Source organism: Cimex lectularius, unplaced genomic scaffold (genome assembly GCF_000648675.2).
Source record: "Cimex lectularius strain Harlan isolate CLEC.00 unplaced genomic scaffold, Clec_2.1 scaffold344, whole genome shotgun sequence".
Classification (NCBI taxonomy): domain Eukaryota; kingdom Metazoa; phylum Arthropoda; class Insecta; order Hemiptera; family Cimicidae; genus Cimex; species Cimex lectularius.
The window spans coordinates 295,189-307,885 of record NW_019392996.1 but is presented as its reverse complement, the minus strand read 5'-3'; the positions used below and the strand labels follow the sequence as shown (position 1 = coordinate 307,885).

General features: G+C 34.8%; 1 protein-coding gene across 5 annotated transcripts in view; it reads right to left on the bottom strand.

Annotated features, from left to right (window-relative positions):
• LOC106664129 overlaps positions 1 to 12,697 on the bottom strand; it is a 64,780-nt gene that overhangs the window by 2,327 nt on the left and 49,756 nt on the right. For all 5 annotated transcript variants that reach the window (XM_014389568.2, XM_014389572.2, XM_014389567.2 and 2 more), the window contains exons 3-16: positions 10,527 to 10,636; positions 5,559 to 5,782; positions 5,310 to 5,504; positions 5,054 to 5,248; positions 4,741 to 4,994; positions 4,174 to 4,363; positions 3,845 to 4,114; positions 3,615 to 3,779; positions 3,322 to 3,540; positions 3,156 to 3,253; positions 2,866 to 3,095; positions 2,581 to 2,797; positions 2,384 to 2,520; positions 2,156 to 2,303 (exon numbers count right to left, since the gene is read on the bottom strand). In XM_014389568.2, the coding sequence (XP_014245054.1) occupies positions 2,156 to 2,303; positions 2,384 to 2,520; positions 2,581 to 2,797; positions 2,866 to 3,095; positions 3,156 to 3,253; positions 3,322 to 3,540; positions 3,615 to 3,779; positions 3,845 to 4,114; positions 4,174 to 4,363; positions 4,741 to 4,994; positions 5,054 to 5,248; positions 5,310 to 5,504; positions 5,559 to 5,741 (2,501 nt within the window). In that variant the 5' untranslated portion in view covers positions 5,742 to 5,782; positions 10,527 to 10,636. The remainder of the gene's footprint in view (positions 1 to 2,155; positions 2,304 to 2,383; positions 2,521 to 2,580; positions 2,798 to 2,865; positions 3,096 to 3,155; positions 3,254 to 3,321; positions 3,541 to 3,614; positions 3,780 to 3,844; positions 4,115 to 4,173; positions 4,364 to 4,740; positions 4,995 to 5,053; positions 5,249 to 5,309; positions 5,505 to 5,558; positions 5,783 to 10,526; positions 10,637 to 12,697) is intronic.

The following is a 12,697-nucleotide window of genomic DNA, read 5'->3' as shown; positions in this document are numbered from 1 at the left end:
TAAACTACCCCATCCCTAGCCCTTCCTAAACTAAACTGATTTAAACTAACCCATCCCTGACCATTCATAAACTAAACTGACCTAACCTAACCAGTCCATAGCCCTTCTCCTAAACTAAACTGACCTAACCTAACCAGTCCGTAGCCCTTCTCCTAAACTAAACTGACCTAACCTAACCAGTCCGTAGCCCTTCTCCTATACTAAACTGACCTAACCTAGCCCACTGATTCCTTATCTTCACATCTTGGCTCTTTTTTAGGTTTTCACAGGGGTTGCTTTCTTGGCAGTGTCCATCTCAGCCCCCACTAAAACTTTGTCACACTGTATGTTTGACCAGGATGGTCCAAGAGGCAGCATCCATTTGGGATCTAGGGGTGAGATATTAAATGCTTGTTATTTATTTGTCCAAGCGAATACATAATTTAAGTGTTTTACTAAGAATAAATATATATTAATGTATAAATATATACATAAATATATAATTCAATAATACCATTTCTAATAATAACGATGGCTAAAATACTTGATAGCAATATTAGGATTTCGAAAATAATTGTAACAAAAGCCAAATGCGTCTGCCTCAGGTTGGCCAGCTTTTGTGCTTTATAATACTCCTCCATAGCTTCCTTGTGGCTAGGGAGTTTCTTTTTGTATTCATGCCTTTTTTTATGCTTCCATTGTTGTACTCTGCTCGGTTATTTCATATAACCACTTAACGCATGCGTACACATCAATGCCACATCTGAGGAATATACAATAGGTCGGCCGTTTCCTAGTCGCGGCACTCGCATTATGGGGAACTTCCTGCTAATACCAAAAGGGCATCGGTGGACATTGTCCAATAAGCCTGAGTTACTGCTAGCAGGGCCGCACACTGAGCCCACTCTAGAGACTTCCACCCAACAGTGGTAAGTTTCCTCATCTACGCTGGGGCTGTATAAAGAAAGACAATTTGCATAAAACTCTATAGTGTGTTCTTCTGCTTCTATAGGAGACATCCATGTGGGTTGGCCAACTGCTTTCATCATTGCCACATCTTATTATAATAAGCTTGTTATATAATAGGCTTGTTGTGCATCTCAGGGGTTACCTTGAGTTCCAAATATGTGACTGCGGGAGGGGCTTTTATGCCTTCCAATCTCACCCCTGGTGGTAACCTCAGTTGTACAGTTGATCTAATCTTACCGACTCTAACCCTTCCTAAATTAAACTGATCTAACCTAACTCATCCCTAACACTACCTAAACTAAACTGTCCTAACCTAGCTAGCTGTAACGTCGCTGTCGTCAACAGTGTTCCATTAGTGATTTGTGAGAGTTCGTCGGGTTGACCAGTCTGCGGTCATTGTTGATTTGTGATGGGTGAGATTTCGTCAGGCTGACGAGTCTGGATTTAGTGGGGCAGTGCGCCTGTTTATATTTGGAAGGGCTCTACTCTGACTGGCTGCAGAGTGGAGGGCGAAACATTCCATAAGTGGTAGTGGCATCTAGCGGTAACGTGGTAACTACAAGTGGCCACTACAAAGAAGTTCGACTGTATAATTGATCAATTGATCATTGGTTTTCCTAATTCTGTCTTAAAATTATTGTTATTAGTAAATTAAAAAATTGTTTATGTGTACCTTCATTTCCTAGACATTTTATTAACAATGAAGATACAGAAATATAAATAATTTAAAAAATCAAATTATGCATCACACAAAACTACCACAAACACAAATACAACAACAAATTGTGAGATTTCCCCATGTAATCTGAAGGGTGGAGATCCTGTAGTTTGGTCATTATTTTATAGATCGACAGAAATGATGAGATACGACCAAATTACAAACACTAACAACCTTAATACCACCACATGATTTGAAAAGTATGCAAAATCAACATACTTAACCTAGAAATATACAAACCCAGTGAGGATAGGCAAAACAAACTGTTTGATAATGACCAAATTAGGTGAAGTTAAAAAGTACATTATTATTAGTGTGACAAAACGAATTCTACAAAATTGAGTTAAAGCAAGATAATGGCTCACCACCCTGTGACCATGCATCAAGGACTATGAGATCATGTAAGAAAAAAATTTTATATGCATTCATTTAAATATAAAATGTCTTGCCTAATTTAAATATTTGCATTGATTGAAAGAACATTCATACCGAGTTCGAGAAGAATGTCCAGCCGATATTTCTGACTCTGTACTTGTCAATGAATTGGGCAAACCGCCTTGAGCAAAATTCTTCCTATAATTGTCTGAAGTTGGTGTCTGTGCGACGACTTGTTCAGTGCAGTCCAGATTTGCTGATCCTGAGTCAATAATAAAAATAATTTTAATATACCAAAAAAAAATTACAGAAAGTAAAGCATGTTATTTATTTTTACTGTACCTGTTTGTCCTGATATCCTCGGCGTAACATAAACTTGTGTACTTTTTGGTATTTGGCAAACTATTTTAGGATGAACTGTTGCTCTTTTTGTATTTGGTTCATTGTTGAGCATACTCTCCATCTCGCTTAATGACCGCCTGACATAAAATGGTTATGTTTAAAATATTATAAATGTTTAAAATTAAATGGTTAATCACCTCTGAGGTCTATATTCTTTATATTCCCTTTGCTGCTGACGGAATTCTGAGAGTACTTGAGTTGTAGGTAGATCGGTAGATGTATTATTTTTACTATTTTGCGAGATTGTATATAATCTTAATTGTTGCCTAATATCGGCTTTTTCTCTTTCTCTCTTCCGTTGAAACTCTTCTTCAACTTTCCTCATTGCTTCTAACTCACTTTTTCTTTCTTTTTCTGCAATGCAAATTTCTTTTATTAATGTAATTCATTTGATATTGCAATCGAGAAATTGCAAAACAAACCTTTGTGTTCAACCTGTTTTGAAAGTTTTTCTGCAAGGCGTTTACGTTCGATTTGTCGCACCGTACTTTGAAATGTGAATTTCTTGCCTTTTTTAATTTTTGGAGGCTCTAATGATTCAGATGTATTCAATGAGGCTGGTTCATCACTTATTCCCCTACTGAGATCTTCGCATGATTTCGACATTGTTTGATGTGACATAACTTGAAAATCACTTGGCTCACAAGGTTCTCTGTAACAGTTTATAAGATAGATTTAATTTTAAGTTTCATAAATTATTTTAGCATGATACCTTGGTTTAGTGTACTCAGGGAGATACATGATGTGCCCACCAGTTTGAAGGTATGAAAACGATGGTTGTTTGATCAAGGACGATGTTAACTCTTCCTCCTATATAACATACATGATATAACAACACATAAATGACTATTTAACATAAAAAAATTCATGATACATACAACATCAGCAATGTTGGGATTGTCATTCCATCGTGATAGACTCACATTTGTATAATTCAACGAATTCGGTACACTTCGACTCAATACCCAGTTACTGTCTAATAATGGTGCTTGCTCAACTATATTTTCCTCCTTTTCCAAACCAACTTTCCCAAACACTCCTGAACCAGAACGTCTCATTTTTTTATTATCAATCGAGGATTGACCTACTTCATCTCCCTGTAATGTAAAAAAATTAAACCAAAATAAATTTTTCAGTTAATCCAGTTCAAGCAAGATTTAAATAGTATTGCCTTGTCATTGTTGCCATATAATTTTATCCTGTCATCCCTTGGTAATGAAAGGGTAAACCTTGGCGAATATTTAGCTGTTGAACATTGATCAGGAGATATTGGCTGACATGGAAATCCCCCATCTGAACTTGTTTCTTCCAAATCTTGCTGCGGTGTCCATGCTGCCTGTAAATTACCAGTAAAAAAGTATTAATTTCTATAACGATAGATTTACTGTAGTTTAATATTACTTGAGAGTTATGAATCGAATCATGGTGTTGAGGACTAGCATCGCCAGAAATTCCAGAGTCGGCAGATTTATCCATCTGTACTGGAACATGAACAGGTAGTGGAGGAGCTAGTAATCTATGCTCGAATTGAACCAGATCGTCTTCTTCACTAGGAGCTGGTGAATCTATGTTGGACAGTAATCTCCAGGCAGTTGTTGGTGAAAATCGAGGAATATCCAATTGTTTTCTTGGTAAAGTAGCTCTCAATTGAACAGAAATTCCTCCATTATTCTATTATTTAAAAAGTCAATTTAATAAGTACACAGCAAACATTGTATTTACACGATTACCTCGTTTGACATTATTTCTTCAAATATTTCTGCAGAACATTGAGAACTGTTGGAATCCATTGGCAATTGAGACAAATGGTGAATTTTCTCAGCAAACTTATCCAAAGCAGAACTTTCGTTTATTTCTCCATTTTCATTCATACCAAAATAAAACGTTTTCACCGGGGCTTGAGGTTTCGTGGGTGGATTGCTGAAAATAGTGATATTTTTGCAAGTTGTATTATTTATTATTATTAATATAAGTATGTAGTAAGTTAATATTAATTTTTTACAGTTTTTTAATCAAATTAACAAATGAATCTATATAACAAATGAACCCTTTTTTGTACCAAATTAGCATTTTTTTTTAAAATTCAAATGAACCCTTTTTTGTACCAAATTAGCATTTTTTTAAAATTCAAATGAACCCTTTTTAATTTCAGCATTGAAGTTTGTATCAAGTTCAAATCAACATGTGGAAACTGGGATATTAAAATTTTGTAATTGCATAATATAAACATGCATTATAATTTATTATGTGTGTATTTTCTTTCATTTAAAATGTTGGCTAACTTTACTGAAACTTACTTCCACAATTCTTGAGATGGAGAATCTCTTTCATTGCAAATTTCATGTTTTGCTTTTTGATTCCTTCCTTGCGGGAAAGGACTTGCATACTGTGGTCCAGTATTTTCGTAAGTTCTCCCATAGGAAAATCTTTCTCTTCCACTGTCCAAAGATTGGTATCCGCCCACTGGCGAAGTCGAAGGACTCTCATTTGTTTTGCCAACTGGAGGCTCTCGGACAGGTTTCAGTTTTTCAGCAGCTTCCAACAACTCAGCCTGTATGACAATAAAATTATTAATACTGGGTTATACATTGAAAGGTCATAAATGTATACATGAAATTGGGGCGTAGATAAACTCCTTTGCAATGTTCCAGCTGCTGGCAAGTAGCTATTTAAAGAGTGAAGATTATGCTCGGCGATTTTTTTCCTTGTTTCTGCTCTTGTTTTAAAAAGTCTTAGTCTTCTAGAAGGTTGGCCATTCATTGAATTCTCCCATTCTTGAAACGAATCTGGCGATGAGCTGTCACCCTGAATAGGAATTTTGATAAAATTATTTTATATTGTTTTATGACCCTGTTGGTTTACTTACAGGGATGTTGTTGTTGTTGTTTGGTACTGTAGGTGCTTTATATTTCTTCCGTGATCTTGAAATTCGGATTTTTGAGGGGCTGTCATTATTAAAATTTGCCAACCTTCCTTGGTACCTCAAATCGGGTTCACTTCCATAAAAATCTCTTTTAATTTCTATATGGTGATTGTTATCGAAAGACTGTTTCTGCCTCTCCTGAAAATCGTTGAAACTGTAAAATTTTGTTTGATCTGGTTGTAAAAAACATACTTGTTTTCTTGTAGATATGGTCCCTCCATTGTGCAAAATAGCACCGTTGTCCGTTTGCCGCAATCTAAGGGCAGGAGTTAGATCTGGTAGTACTTTGGATTTGTTTCTTCCTGGCCCTCCTCCCACTATTGGAGAGGGAATGGAATCGTCAACTATACCCTGCCCAGAACCAGAATTCCCCATTCTTCATTGGCATATCTCTGATTCTCACTTAAAACAAAAATCTGAAAAAGATAATAATTTGTCAAATATATCTATTAAAAAGATAAGTTAAATAGCAAGCAAATAGTTAAGCATATTTTTTAAGCATTTTTTTATGGCTTAAATTATCTTTAAAATGTTTATTTCACTTTATAAAGGCCTTTTCAAACTCTTCTGAATTTTTTCAAAAAATCCTTTCTAAAGATTCTCTTTCTAGGCTTCAAAAGAAATGATTAAAAAAACTGCTTAAGCTGAAGGACAGTTCAGAGGAACTCAAGAAGGCCTTCCAAATGTGAAATAAAGAATGTAACAAATGCTGTGAAGTTTATTTAAAGAAGGATCCAAATTAAAATAAGAAAATAAACATTTCATTCAATTTTGTAATAACTTTAAAAGAACACCCAAATTATTTTGAGTTGTCTTACAACTGTCATATTCCGTTGGTATACAGAGAAGTTTGAATAAATAAATAAAATCCAATAAAAAGTGAGAGCTAAGAAATAGAATTCTTGCAATTTAACCATAACTTTTTAAATAATGAATCGGGGTCCAGATTTCTAAAACTTTCCAATTTAAAGTTTGAGAAAATTATTTGGAAAGTTTAAAAGTACGTTTTTGTGAAATCAATGAATGTTCTCATTAGGACACTTGATTGTTCAGTGCATTAATTTTATACTAAAGGTTGCTTACCTTTTACCTTATTCTTTCTTCTTTATTGTTTTCTATAACACTTGAAAGATTTAGAGGAAAATTTGGTTTTTAGTTTATATTAAGGGTACTATTCAGCATACTCATCGCCTCCAATGGAATTTTATGTTTCTTCCATCATCATCATGCAAGTATCATAACAAAAAGTAAAATATCACTAATGACAACAAGAAGAACACCAGGCAAATCTTGGGGACTAAATTAAAAAATGGCTCATACAGAAGTAATAAGATCCAACTTATCCCATGGCTAATCAGGAGACCAAAGCTCAGCAAAGACAAGCTATCCAACATTACGCATCTTGCAAAGATTGGCCAACCTATGAATCACAGGAGTAATGGAAACAACCCCTTCAATTGCACTAGATACTCTGCTAAACCTACCATAAAACTCAGACACCCATTCCTAGAAATGGGGATTGATTGCATGATCTTGTAAACACTCTTCACAACATCCTATAAAGTCCCAACAGATTTAAAGGAGAGGAAGAACTCAGGGGAGCATAGACACTTTGGCCAGAGGATGTTCTGCAAGACATATATAGACCTGAACCTTGGGATAACAAAAACATAGAACTCTTCATTTCGTAATGTTACCATACACACAAAAGAAGTAAATAAACTCTTACAGCTGCTAGACACAGTAAGCTTATGCTAAAAGATTGGCAAACTCACTGCTACACTGGTCACTGGCATCTGAGAACCTAAACAACATATTCAACGATAATCGCATTTGAAGGTGATGCAATGAGAAGTAAGAAACAGCCACCCATATCATCTTCCAATGCGAAGCAACCACACAATGGGGGCTTAACCTGGGATACAAGGAAAATCCAGGGAAAGGGTTTAAGTAGCAATGACACTCAATGACCTAGTACTTCTTAGGAGAAGGCTCAACTAAGGAAGAAGGAATTACAGTAAGCCAGAAGGCTGCAGTGCTTGATGAACAAAAACCTCACTTTCTAGTCTTCATCATCATCATGTCAATAAATTAATGAAATAATTTTAAAAAACTATAATTATCAATACAATTTTATAATAAGATCTAAACTATTTCAATTTTTTTTAATAAATGAGAGGATTTTTTGCTTGATCACATCAGTGATATTATCATGCTGACCAGTCAAATAATACAATTTTTGATCTGAGGATTTAAAAGTATTTAAATGAAGCTAATTCTAGTTTAAATTAAGTTTATAAATTTTTTAATCAACAATATAGGTTAGGTAGGGTTAGGTTAGAGTATTTTTACTCATCACACTATTCAACCTTCGTTCTGATTAATTTAAATGTTTCTATATACTTTACGGTATATTTACTATCTTCTTTAAGTACTAAAAAGGACATATTGGCAAGATTCAGATGGTTGATTAAGTCTGGCTTTATTAATAAGGATATGTTTGGGTTAGGTTAGGAATGGCTAGATTAGTAGGGTTAGGTTAGATTAGTTTGTAAATGGTTAGGTTCGGTAAGATTAGTGTTGGGTTAATTTTTCCAAGATATCTTAATAATAATACTCTTTTCTAAGTTACATCCTCTAAAATTTTGTAAACATATTATCAAATAATACAATAATGTAGGCATATAGATTTACTAGTAAATTATTTTGAAAAAATACTGCTATATTTTAAGGCTATTATGTTTAAGGCTTTTTATTAGGTTAGGATTTCAATGGAAATGATTGAATAAATGAAATATCGCTATAATTACTTCCAAGGAAACAACAAATGTAAAACAAACGTAAATTTTAACTTGTTTAACATGGATATGTTTTTGGGCTCAATACACAATTTTTTGTGTGATTATTTTAGCGTAATCGCTTAGGTTAGGGTTAGGTTATTTATTATGTAATCTAAGTCCTAATAAGATCGCATCTTGGTATGGGTTAGATGGCCTGTGAGTGTCAGTGTCTTTATTGGATTAAGTCTGGGTTTTTGTTAACATGGGTATGTTTTTGGGTTGGATACACCAATTTCTTTAGTGTGGCAGGCAAGGTAAAGTTAGGGTAACGAATGTTTAGGTTATTTTTTCACGAAATCTTCAAAGAGCTTGTTTAAATTTTAAAATAGAGAGAAATTACATTGAATATATTCTCTAATAGCTTACATGCGCTAAAAAATTTTAAACATGTTAAAACAGTATGTATATGAGAGAATAATATAGGGGAAAAAAGATTGATTAGATTTTTTTTGACAAAATAACAGCTAAGTTAAAGGCTTTTTATTAGGGTAGAGTTAGTTTGTTAGGTTGAGTTAGGCTAGGATTAGGGTTGGGAATGATTAGATTAGGTAGGGTTGGGTTGTTAGGTTAAGTTATTTACTACGTTCTTTGAGTCCTAATTTGGTCACATCTTGGCAAGAAGATTCAGAAGGCATAGCATGTGCTGGTGCCTTTGGTGGATTAAGTTAAAAATTGGTAAGGCAAAAAGATTTATTGGTTTGTTGACAAAATTACATATATATTTTTGAATCGCAAATGCTATTTTATGCATGTCAAACCTTTGACCGAAAAATTCGGCCTCTGAAAAATGATGTCTCAAAAATCGACCACAGCTCGATACTACTGTACCCAAGGACATTCCATTAACTTGGGCGATAATAAGTCGGCTGATGACAGAACCAACTTAACTACTTAACAAACTGCTTAAAATTGTAACTTCACAAACGAAAATTCTATGAACGTTATTTCAACGTTCAATTCAAAAATAGAATTACTGCACTGCTTGTAATCGAACATATTTATTCAGATTCACATGGAACGTACACAGATAAATAAGGTCAAGTTGTATGATAAACATTTATTTGACAAACGGTTTTTACAACTGCTTTTGTTTGCTGTTAACAGGTTCGTTGTAATGGGTAAAGAATAAGTTAAAAGTTAGAAATCATTCTTAACAATAAATTATCTTATTGTATGCGGTGAAGTTGTAAGATGAATGCTTTTGAAACTCCTTGAACCGTGAGCTTTTCCTTGGTTCGGCGCGTTTGAGCAACGTTCAACATTTGCAAAGTTCGACCTCCTGAGCATTCCAAATGTCAGGTCGCTGAGGATTGCCAAACCTCATTTGGAATTCCTATCCTTGGAATTTTACTCGTCGCAATTTGTCTGTGCCCAACTTCGAGTTTGAGAGAAAAAAGGAAAAGAAATTGGACAGAAGGGACGTCTCGCTTGGAGAAACTGTGGATAAAGTTTCAGACTTCGCGGCCAACGTCAGAGAAAGTAATGTAGTAATGTTTTGACCTTAACGTTAGATGGATAAGACACGTTTTTAAACGACCTTTTATAATCAACGGTTCCGACGTTTCCAACCTTCATCTTGATATAATGATTACTTTTTTGCTTGTGATGGTTAGCATTATCTTTAAATAAAATGGCTGAGTTCGCGTATCTTTTCAATAATCTCGGTTTCGTTGGTGCCTTGATAAAAATGACGATTTGTTTGGATAGGTTGATCAAGCATATCTTGAGTCATGGTAAAGGGTCTCCTTAAACCTTACAAAGATTTACATTCTGCGAAACTACCGATATCTTGTCTGATTTTCAGTGTATGTCAAATGAAACGCTCCTTTTTGGTCATGGGGCAAGATGGTACATATTAAATCAGAAATTATTCAGTCGATCTTCCTGTATGACTAAATGGAATTGATTAATTTTACGATCGCAATGAACGGATTAAATAAACGAAATATCGCCATAATCACTTCCTAGAAAACAAAAGATGTGTTTCAAACTCCGGTTTGAATTTTTTTAACATAGTTGAGTTAGGTTAGGTGAGAGTTAGAGTTAAGGTAAGGTTATTTGCTACGTTATTTATGTCCTATTTTTGCAAGATTCAAATGGCATTGCGTGTGCCGGTGCCGTTAGTTGATTAAGTATGGGTTTTTAACATAGATATGTTTTTGAGGTGAGGTTGAGGTTAGGTGAGAGTTAGGGTTAGGTCCAAACCTTAAAGCAAAACTATTAGAATACCACACTGAATAAAAACATTAAATTAAACTATTTATTTATTAAGGCTGAAGTACGTCGGAAAAAAAAACTAGACCATAAACAAATCACTCACCTCTCATTTGGCTGTTGTTAAGACAGTCTTGATAAGTGCCTTCTTAGTATGGTAACTCCACCAGGTTTGGTAGCTGAGTCCTCTGCACCGGGACGGTCCGCCCGGAAGGGCTGTAAAACGTGAAGAAAATTGACAATTGACAACTCGCACTATAGTGATTTCGTTTCAGAAAGTTGACTCGGAGGTCTGTTATTAATTTTATAACGCAATGTTAGAAAATGTAGTTGACAAGGAGGAAGTCAGGTTAGTAGGGGAACTGGACTGTGGAAAATACAACCGAGTAAGTAACTGTTTTGTGCCATCGCATCGGCGAGATAGCCGGTTTTAGAAAAAGAAACTCAGGAAATTGTACAAACAAGTTACGGATTCCTTGCGTCGAGGTATATGTGCCAGATCAGAATGTGCTTGACAAATAAAATTACGCTCGAAATAGCTTTCCTGTTTTTTAAAAGTACGTTTATAAGAAATACGGTTAAATTTACAAACAATTTGTCAAATCTCACTTACAAAAATGCATTCATTATAATGAATTCACCTTTTTTTAAAAATTCAAAAATATTTGTTCAACAATTATTTTTCTCGCCTAAGAATTTGGAGTAAATCGTATTTTAAAAGACAATATAAATTGTGCCTAGTTACCTAATTTCGACTGACTCAGAGACGAGGTCACCAACCTTTGGAATTTCTTCTGCGCCGACTCAAGTTTTCAAGTTTTCGTAAGTTTACATGCAAGTAAGGCCCACTACTGCTAGGCGAACTTAGCTTCAAATGTTGCCATAATGGAAATGAAGCAACAGAAATACGCCTAACACGGTTATAGTTTTGAGCTGGATACACAGTTTTTTAACGTAAGCATTTTCGCGTCATACATTACTGGAGAGTGCATGGTTTGGTTAGGCTAGTTTAGACTAGGTAGAGTTAAGGTTAGAAACAGGTTGGGTTGGGTTATTTTAGGTTAGAGTCATGTTTAGGCCTAGGTTTGTTTACTTATTTCTATGTATTATTTGTTCTAACTAATTTAAAGTTTATAGAAACACTTTATCGTATGTTTAGTACGTTCTTTACATCATAATAAAGTCATATTGGCAAAATTCAGATAGCATTGTGTAATGGAATGGTAAGGTTAGGTTGTGTTGAATTAGTTTAGGTTATGTTTAGTTTTTCCATGAGTTCAAAGACTTTGTTTAAATTTTGATATTGAAAGAGCATCACATTGAATAAAACTCTCTGACAAACTTATATGCCCTAATATTTTTAAACATGTTAAAGTAATAGGTACGTGAGACGTAAATGTACCAAGGCAAAAGGATTTCTTAAATTTATTCATAATAATGTGATAAATGAATTTATTAGATTCTTTAGACAAAATTGAGAAATTGAGCTAACGAGAGGACATGGGTTGGTTTTGGTTAGGTTAGTTAGGCGTAGGGATAGGGGTAGTATTTCCAAGCCATCTTCAAAGTCCATGCTTATATTTTAATACGAAAATAATCAAGAAAATCCAATGGTACTCCTCTCTCTCTCTCTCTCTCTCTCTCTCTCTCATCTCTCTCTCGTCATCTTCAGCGTGTCCCTTCTAAGGGCAATACCGATAAAATAACAATAAACCGTCAAGTAAAGATGGAGGAATGCCGAATCGCGTCTGACAGACAGCCCCAGCGAGGGCTGGCAGAACAAAATGTCGTTAGGTTGGGGTTAGTTTAGAATAGGTTATGTAGGATTAGAGTTAGGACTAGAGTCAGGTAAAATTACAGTTTGGATTAGGGTTAGGTTAAGTTAGTGATCTTGTCATACAAGATGTTCCTTAATATATATCTTCAGTTTATTGGTTTCTTATTTTATCGATTTTCCCTTGGAAGAGGCACACGGAAGATGGGAGAAATTTTGAAACGCTTCTGACGGACTGACCCTGCGAGGGTAGGCAAACCAAAATTATCGTTAGATTATGGTTAGTTTAGATTAAGTTGTGCTGGGTTATGATAGGTTAGGATAAGGTTAAATCAGGTTAAGGTTTTATATTTATGTTTTCTTCAACAACATACTACAACAAGAACAACTTTCTTCAACCTTTCTTCTATTTATTTTGGACGTTTTTATTGTAGGGGCGTCAGTGGTTTAGCCGCTGACAAGGCGCTCATCACTGTAAGGTAAAGGTACCCTGTTCGAACCAG